Here is a 9,248-nt window from a genome sequence, read left to right as displayed (position 1 = left end):
GGTGTCGATGCTTACGAACTGAAGCCATTCCTTGATCATGCCTCAAAGCCGAAATGGTGAACCAACATTTGAATTAAAGGTGGTCAATCATTTCTTGCTCACGTTGCACAAGGGACATAGTCCACAATTTGCCCACTGACAGTGTGTACCCACACAATCTCGTCCTCAATATCCTGCTGCAGATGGAAGTCGTGAATGGTAGACCAAAGTTGCAGAAATTGGAGGAAATGAGCTAGTCAGAAGGAGTTGGTCAATTTGATTTTAGATATCCAAGAACCGTCCTTCAGAGCCTCCCGGATTTTACAATTCTTTCTTGCAGAAGCATCATAAATTAGAGCAATGTCCCTGGGTTTAGGTCTTGCACCCATGGCGCGTCCAAGAAAGGTGTGCGGGCACCATTCCCAACATTGATGGTCGTGAAGTCGTAGAAGAGATCGTAATCCTTGCCATCACAGGGGTTTCCCAGACCGACCCACATTTTTGACGGCTCCTTCCACTCAAACCAAGGCCATCTTAGCCCGAGAGCCCTCGCGGATTTGTCCGTGTTGAGCACTCAAAGCTAACTCATACCCCATGTTCTTAGCTCTTGTATTGAATTAATCAAACATTACCAGAATTTTTTGGAGAAAAAACGCAGATCAATCACAGACCACAGAGTTCATGAACAAGGGGAGAATACGATTTCTTCATTTAGAATCTGTAGCAAGTTACAGTAGTTGACATCTGAGTATGTGGCAAACTGTTACATCAGGCAACAATGACATATACTACATGGCAGCAGAAAATATGGGTTGGCTATGTAGATTGCAAGGCCAACAGAACATGAGGACTACAAGACTACAACAGAGACAAAAAGTATGAATTGTTCCTTATATTCATGTTCGCTCGACCTCGGAATTTCGGAGCCTAAATTATCGTCAACTGCCATCCTCAGCATCTGTATTCATAAGACTGACCGAGAGGAGAAAAATGTCGGTCCCACAGCACCAGAAACTACATTGGTCATTCATACATGTGATCTCAGTTACCAAGGTTGACCCCCATCTGAGCTGCTGCAGGCCTGGTTGGGTAGAAAGCCGTCTCCGAAGTCACCAACCAATCTCATTTGCATTTCTTCCTGTGGAGAAAGAATCCTGATGCACCGTACGCAGTTCAGAAAATCCCTACACACACAATGCTTTGTTTATCAGAGTGGCTCAATAGCCAGACTAAAGAGAGTAAATGAATGGCCATTAAAATTGAAGCCAAACTGCAGCAGAATGTGTTAAATTGATTTTAGGGTTTCTTTGCTTTTTCTTTTACAGGTACATATTCAGTTGAAGTTATAAACTGTCACAGGCCTTTCATTGTACTCGACAAGCTAATTTAGCAACCAGTGAATGAACCGTTAGTTGATAGCTACCCATTCCCCAAGGTCATGTCCACACAAATTGCCTAAAGCCACCCATCAGCTTTATCTTTTAGTAGTTTTGCACATTTCCAGAAAGTCATGCTAGTAAGTTTCGTATGCAAAAATTAGAAACAAGCTCATAGAGTTTTACTTACTCCCATGGGTCATCACCAACTAGTAGAACATCCTTCTCATGATCTTCATATACTAGTTTCCAGCCAACTCTACTTTGGTCACCAAGCTGCCCCTCGATACCAAACATCCGCGCAATGTCATGCTTCAGTTCATCATACCCTGAATAACGGTTCATGTCGATAGATCTCCCTACAGCACCACGTTTGTGCACCTGCATATAGTACTTTGGTCAGGAATGATCTTACTGCAAGAGTGAGACAGTGCACTCGTATGTAAATATAAACAATGCTAGAAAGTAGAAACACAGAAAGAAATATGATAAGAGCCTAAGGATAAACTCTTCTAACGTTAACGACTTTGAACATTGACTTTTTGAGCACAGTAAAGTGAGCATATAAAATCTCAGGTTATCATTTTGCAAGAAAATTAGTCAGGGAAAATTCTATATAGGTAGGAAGATCTAGAGATAAATACTCCCTCCGTTCCAAAATAGATGACCCAACTTTATACTAACTTTAGTACAAAGTTGGGTCATCTATTTTGGAACAGAGGGAGTATGTAATTAGTTACATTCTACAAGGTGAAATAGTTCGTTTCTTATCTATAACGAAGTATTCTTGTGGTGTGCAAGAGCCTATGACTACGGGCGCCATGAGGCTGGAGTTGATAGCCAGGGGATTTATGACCAATTTGGGTGGCTATTGTGTAACAGACTATGTGACTTTTTTAATCTCTTGTTTCTCTATGTGGCTTGCCATTCATCTGTTGGCTTCCATTATCTCGGAAAAATCCTGATGTGAACTGTAAAATGACACACTGGAGCAAAAATAACAAACCTTGGTGTAAGTTCGCATGCGTTGATGTGCAGGAGCCGGTGCCCTGGAATTTCTATTTAAGAATGGGGGATCATTGATTGCAGAATCTATAGAATTGAATCTCATGTCAGCAACTCCAAGTGAATGTGAAATCATTGAAGATGATAACTCTTGTTGAGAATCCTTAGATGAAATGTAGTTAGAAATGCCATTTCCAGCCATCTCATCCATGAATTTATCATTTTCAATGCTATTTGCAAGCAAGGCATCTGCATTAAGTGGTAAGCCCAGTTGACCATCAATGTTCACCCCAAATAGAAGGTTATTTGTTGGATCTGAAATCTCAAACTCACTATCTGGAGCTGTGTCCCTCAACAGCTGATGCTGATCGAAGGATGAAGATGGAAAGTTTTGTTGCAATGATCCATCAGCCTGAGAAAGGCAAACCGAAGTAGCTGAGGAGGACGTATCCAAGTAATCCATGTGGGGGTTGGTTATGTAGTCTCGTTCAGTAGCTGGCCCTTGTTCAATCATCTTGGGAATCATTATTGTTGGCTTCACACTCTGGTAAGACTTCATTTCCTGTTCAATTGTAGGGCCCAAGACAACAGATGATTGAGATGTTTTTGCTGCAGTTGGTAAACTCTGGTTCTTGGAGCTACTTGGGATGGACTGCAAAAGAACATGATTAGTGGTAGTGGATGGTGATGTTGACGAAGACCGAACATTATCTGTCCTCACTGACTGCATTCGGCCAGCCACATTCAAAGAGCTAGCACCCATGGAGGTAACAATATCTGATTTTGCAACAGGAATGGTACCCCTAGGCGAATCTTCAATCGGTTGGTGAGACTGGGCCTTTTGCTGCGCTGCATACTGGATGGTGTTGCTGTTGTGAAAGCCAACAGTTTGGGTAGCTCCTTGCACACATTGCTGAGGATCTGACTGAGAATTTACCACTTGTTGCTGCAAATCAAAAAGCATTTTCTGCTGCTCCATGGTCAGATGTTGCTGTGAATGTAGAGCCTTTAATAATTGAAGTTTCATTTGATGATCAGATAGTTGTGTATTCATGTTCGCATCACTGGACACGTGAACAGGTTGTATCTTCATTTGTTGCTGCTCCTGTACTGAGTGCTGAACCTGCTGATGATGTTGAGGTTGTTGCTGCAAATGTGGTTGCTGTTGCTGCAGGACCTGGATTTGCTGAAGGCCTCCCTGAAAGACGGTATGACTCTGGACCAGAGGTTGCTGTTGCTGGAGTTGAGCCTGGAGAATAACTCGAGGTTGCTGGAACTGAGCTTGGGCAACATGTTCAGGCTGTGTGACGTTCAAGTTTGCCTGGCTGCCTTGCACTGATTGAGTAACTGTATGCTGCTTCTGGCCAGAATTGCAATTTTGATCTACCTTCTGTAGTACCATAATACTTCCCAGTTCGTTTGGTGTAGCTATAGCTTTCGCTAACTGTTCAGCCTGTTGGTTTTGCTGAGGTAGTAACGAGGTGTTGAACTGGATGTTATTTTGTTGCAGGAATTGGGGCTGAAAGCTGATTTGCCTTGATATATCAGCTGCGGACAAATTTTGCACATGTTTGCCAGCTAATGAGTTTAGCAACTCTGGTTGCATAACTGTGCCAGCTAGTGACAAGTTCTGCTGCATATTCATCCACTGAAGTGACTGAGCTAAGTTTAGACCAGGCACTATGCTGTTCTGAGTATTCATATCTTTCTTGCATATCTCCTCACCAAGCCATGGCATGGTTCTCTTAAAAAGATTATCCATTCCAGAGCTATCATCATCTGTGGATATAGTTTTTTTTATCAAAAAACCTGAGTTGCGCATCAAAGGACTTATTATCTAGTTATTTGCTAGAAGGATACATGGTCGGGAGTTTTCAGTGATACAATGAAGATACATGCATTATTCATGAAGAAAGCAGAACTGTAGTTCCGTGGTTACCTATCATCCCAGGTTCCCTCGCACGCTTTGCAGTGAATAATGGTGTGGGATAGATGAAGAAAGGAGCGATGACAGGCTCAATGTCCCAAAGGGAAACCCTGGTGCGTCTTTCACTTGGTGCTGCTTCATCCCATGCAACCTGCTCATACATACTACTAATCTCAGCAAAAATAAAGGGGATGTCTTGTCAGTTTGGCAGGTTTAATTTGTATGGATTAGACCAAACCTGAATATTGCGCCACTGAGAGTTTTTCCACCTTACAGGATCCAGATCACTTATGCCAGTTATTGTACCCATGTACCTGCATGCAGATATCACAACTTAATAGTAGTTTTTACAAAAAATTATTTTTTGTATAAAACTTCAAACACATAAAAACATGAGCATGCACACAGCAAACTGACAGTAAATAGAACAAACTCCAAGGATATTTTAAAAGTGATCTCAAAGTAAGAAGGACGACTACTCAATCTACAAATTAGGTAATTTGGAATCTATACCTTCTTGTTCCAGATTCTTCGGTTTCAAACATCATTCTAAACCGCATGCCAAGAGATAATTGGTTGCCATAAACTGCCTTCTGGTACTTGGCAAAAGGAATCACAAATTCTGAAGGACTAGCCCTGAAGAAACAAAAGGCAGTCCAATTGAAACTCTAGTATATCCTATTCACCTGTGAAAACTCACAAAGGATGGTATTTACCTTGGGTTATAGAATATTGTAAATTGGCTGTTATTTGCTGCTGCATGAGCTGCAGCAGCAAGAACTCCGATATGCATGCTATCACTAGACAAGACGGATGATGAGAGGTTAGTAGGTTGCCTATTTGCTCGCCTGATCCCCAAGAGGAGTTGCTGTTTTGCATCCCTACAATCACAAGGGAAGAATTTTAGTGGCACTGATTACCTTTACAGATAAGTTTATTTGTTACATCAATTCTTGAGCAGTACAAAATCAGCAAAAGCTGACTGTCCAACAAATAAATAGAGACCTCGGCATCAACATTTTACCTAATAAATAAGACTGAGTCCCCAGCAAGAAGTCTCTTTCCACTAATAAATAGGCTCCAGCCAGTAGTCAGAAGATGCCTTTTAGGCTGGCCTGGTGAAGAGGAAGAGAAGCAATCATAAAATTAGTGCATTATTCCTTTCAAAGGAAAACACTAAAATGGATCAAATCATGAAGGAAAAGAACTGTAGGCCAAAACAGATACATGGTATTAAAATATGGGCTTGGCTAACTTCCACCAGCTTTCATTCATGCGTCGTGAGGAACTAAAAAACATTTGACTTGCCTCTAAATATATGACGGAATGTCCAAATGGTATCATGTAAATCCCTGGCCTGGAGTTCCTGAGCAGGAGGTTGCAATGAGAAGTCCTACATGTAGTACAGCTTGAACAAATCAGAACAAACCAGAAAACACTCAACACATCTTTTTACATCAGAAGTAAACTATCCTTACAAGACGAGGGAAAATCCTCTCTGCAGCACGCCGTGGCACGGAGAATCCTCCATGAGTGCTCGTATCACTCGCGGTCAATGTTTTGCAGAAGAATTCTGTTTGTGGCTTGTTTTGTTTCAGGGCAAGCTCTGATGCCAGCAATATCTCCTTGTCACACTGTGTAACCTAGCAGTTACAATTCCCAAACCATTTTTAGGCAGGAACTATAAAACCATGGCAGTACAAGTACGTCATGTGATAAAACGATTTCACTGAACTTTAGGAAGTGACACTTACATTGCTAACTGGCTGGAGAGTCATCCGAGCATAAACTTCATCCGTGTCAGGATCAGACTGTCAAGTTTTGTCGAGAGAAGCATCACGCTAAAAGGTTAGATCATCCTCATAGAAGAGCACAGAATGCGAATCTGGTGTCCACTTAGTGGTGTCTGTTCAAAGTGATAGTGGTTACCTCCATAGTGACGCTGTGGAGGATGCATATCAGCTTTGATGGAAGATTTGGATAGCTTGGAATCTGCGCGTCTGCATCCTTTCGCATAGATGCTGCGACCTGAAATTGGGTATCAAGGAATAAGGACTTCTTTTTGCCCTGGAACTCCAGGCCACTTGCATACAACTTGCAAATTTGCAAGTGGTTTTGGTAATAATGTGATTTTAGTGGACTCTCAACTGAACTTGTACACAAAAAACAGGAACTACTCCTATGAAACTTCGCGCTAAATCAGAAGCATCCATCTCTAATTCTTTCATCATAGTTCTGGTCCAACATGACAGTGACACAGTGACAACCGGGGTATCATGTGAGTGCCCATCAGAGATAGCATTAGCACGGATATGATCAAGTATGAACCAAGCCCAAAAAAGGTTGCATGTCCACAGAGTTGAGTTAGAACAGGTTAAGACCAAAGCTCTAGGTAGAAATCCAGCTCCCAAATTTCTCATCTTATATCAGAAAAAAAAATCCAAGATTATCTGACACTACTGACGAAAAGAAAAGGTCACTGGAAAAAGAATTAGATTTCCGTCTCAATCAATTAAGAACTGAAACTAAAGCAGTTGTCTGTCTGCAAGACGAAGCCGAGAGGCTCAAGAACCATGAGTTGACTATGGTTGTCTTGTCTGCTGCCGGCCGCCGGACACGGAGACGAAGCGACCATGAGGCCGCCTCGTGCTCGCGGAAGCGCTGATGATTCCTCCCTCCCCGCGATAGCCGCCAGCACGAAGCGGCCAGAAAGGGACAAGAGCAAGACGCCCAAAAAAAGGGAGCGTTTTTTCCTCGTCCAGAGAGGGGGAGGAAAGCAACAGCTTTGATCAGCAAGAGTCATCGGAAGCGCCGTACCTGCTCGCTGTGTCCCTGCGGGAAGTAGACGACGAGGCTCCCCGGCGGCGGCAGCGCCACCAGCGGCCCCGCGCACGCGTACCACAGCTCCTGGTTCACCCTGCTCCCCCTCGCCCCCTCCCCGCCGCCGGCGCCAGAGCCCTCCGGCGCCGCCATCGTCCGCGCCGCGCACCGCCGCGGCCCGGTCAGTCACTGGTGCCCCCGCCTCCGCCGCCGCCGCCCGGGGGGCATCGGCGGGTCGCCGGCGAGGGTGGGAGGGAGGGAGGGAGGAGGAACGGAGCAGCTCCCGAGGCGAGGAGAAAATACTCGGGCGGAGCGACGGAAAGAGCAATATAATACTCCGCGAGAGCGCCGTGCTGTGGGCTGTGGCCAGTGGGCAGTGGCGGAGCGCGCTGGCCGCCGTACTGCTTGGCTTTGTTAAATTGCCTGCAGGCTTCGATGATTAGTTCATTGATTGGTTGGCCTCGCACGGGCGCGGGATAATTGTTTCTCCGGGAATCAGGCGTGCGTACAAGCTTTCGAGGGGGGCAGGGCACACGGCGCAGGAATCAGGGGGGAATGTGTGAAACGAAATGAAAATCTGCGGAGCAATAGAAAATTTTGCAGGGACGGAACCTAGGGAAAATGATTCGATTCTGCAGTCCGAAAGCCGCGTTAACTTTTTCCCAGAAATACAGAGGGCGTGCCGCGGCGATGCAAGTTTCCAATCGTACGGTGGACCTGACCTGGGTGACTCACTAAGGCCAATTCCAAACGGACGTCCGTTTTGTCAGCATTCTGTCTATTTCGATAGGGCAATGGGATCGTGTCCGGACTTGTCCTGTCCTGGGATGCAGTGGCCGTGTGCCCAGCGCGGACGTATCTTTTGGCCCCATCCTATCCGCCACGATAAAAAAATGCCCATATATTCATATTTCAATGTTCAAAACAAGTTTGCATGTCCAAATATTAATTGTCTGAAAATAAAAATAGTTTTACAACTCAATCAAAATAGTCTCTAATAAAATAGTTTTACAACCAAATCGAAATTACCTTGAATTAACATAATGAATCAATACACCTATTGTTTGCCAATGTGAGTCCACACGTGCTCAACCAAGTCATTTTGAAGATCCAAATGAGTGTGTCAATCACGCATTTCATGATGAAATTGGGCAAACTGTTTAAATGTGGCCGGTTCTTAGTGTAGGGGTTCAACACAAGCGATCATCACCTTCCAAAAACTTCTCTTCATCCCATGTCAGTGCAGGGTTTCGAACGATACTCCATCTGGATTGAAGCACACCAAAAGCACGTTCTACATCCTTTCTATCTCTTGCATTTGGGCAAATCTCTTTCTCTTCTCACCTTGAAGGTTCAAGATTCTCTTCACAAAAGTTGACCACTGAGGATATATACCATCAGCTAGGTAGTATCCCTTGTTGTACTGGTGGCCATTGATCTCAAAGTTGACAGGTGGGGAGTGGCCTTCTGCAAGCCTTGCGAAGACTGGAGAACGATGCAGCACGTTGATATCATTGTGAGAACTTGTCATGCCGAAGAAAGAATGTCATATCCAAAGATCCTGCGAAGCCATCGCTTCTAATATGACAGTGCACGCTTTAACATGCCCTTGTATTGGCCCCGCCAAGCAAATGGACAGTTCTTCCACTCCCAGTGCATACAATCTATGCTGCTAAGCATGTCTGGAAAGCCTATAGCTGCGTTGGTCGCAAACAATCTCTCTGTATCAGCAGCATTTGGTTGCCTCAAGTACTCAGGGCCAAACACTGCCACCACGGCCTTGCAGAACTTGTACAGTGACAGCAGACATGTGGACTCACTCATACACACATACTCATCCACTAGATCGTCTGGAATTCCATATGCAAGCATGCGGATGGCTGCGGTGCATTTCTGGTAAGAGGAGAATCCAAGCTTGCCAAGGGCATCCATCTTGCACTCGAAGTATGGGTCATTAGCAACCACTCCCTCTCGGATACGATTGAACACATGCCTTGCCATACGAAAACGGCGACGGGATTTATCCGGCTTGAAGAGCAGGGTGTTAGCAAAGTAATCGGCATAGAGCAGGGCGTGGCCTCTCTCCCTGTTGCAGCTCAGGTTGGGAGCACGGCCAGGGAGTGACCCCTTGTACTAGGGAA

At 44.7% G+C, this 9,248-nt stretch overlaps 1 protein-coding gene across 2 annotated transcripts; it reads right to left on the bottom strand.

Annotated features, from left to right (window-relative positions):
- Positions 1 to 661: 661 nt before the first annotated feature.
- LOC125518480 (auxin response factor 21-like) lies at positions 662 to 7,656 on the bottom strand. Of its 2 annotated transcripts, none has more exons than XM_048683311.1 (13): positions 7,105 to 7,656; positions 6,217 to 6,315; positions 6,042 to 6,098; positions 5,766 to 5,921; positions 5,596 to 5,680; positions 5,312 to 5,402; positions 5,004 to 5,168; positions 4,801 to 4,923; positions 4,526 to 4,601; positions 4,300 to 4,438; positions 2,362 to 4,139; positions 1,546 to 1,736; positions 662 to 1,163 (listed from the first exon to the last, which is right to left on the bottom strand). In XM_048683311.1, exons 1-13 carry the CDS (start codon positions 7,258 to 7,260, stop codon positions 1,025 to 1,027), a joined length of 3,255 nt encoding a protein of 1,084 aa, XP_048539268.1. In that variant the 5' UTR covers positions 7,261 to 7,656; the 3' UTR covers positions 662 to 1,024. The 2 variants fall into 2 exon arrangements, with proteins under 2 accessions (XP_048539268.1, XP_048539267.1); XM_048683310.1 differs by having other exon boundaries at positions 5,766 to 5,930; positions 7,105 to 7,655.
- Between the last annotated feature and the right edge of the window lie 1,592 nt (positions 7,657 to 9,248).

Source organism: Triticum urartu, chromosome 7 (genome assembly GCF_003073215.2).
Source record: "Triticum urartu cultivar G1812 chromosome 7, Tu2.1, whole genome shotgun sequence".
NCBI lineage: Eukaryota > Viridiplantae > Streptophyta > Magnoliopsida > Poales > Poaceae > Triticum > Triticum urartu.
Note: the sequence above shows the minus strand (reverse complement) of the source record. Positions and strands in the feature narration are given on the sequence as shown.

Excerpts from the sequence above, each read along its gene's own strand:
- LOC125518480 (XM_048683310.1), bottom strand. The coding sequence starts at position 7,260 with ATGGCGGCGCCGGAGGGCTCTGGCGCCGGCGGCGGGGAGGGGGCGAGG. Across the intron at positions 5,681-5,765 it reads AGAGGATTTTCCCTCGTCTT|GACTTCTCATTGCAACCTCC; the intron begins GTAAGGATAGTT and ends TACTACATGTAG. Across the intron at positions 1,164-1,545 it reads GTTGGTGATGACCCATGGGA|GGATTTTCTGAACTGCGTAC; the intron begins GTAAGTAAAACT and ends TTGTGTGTGTAG.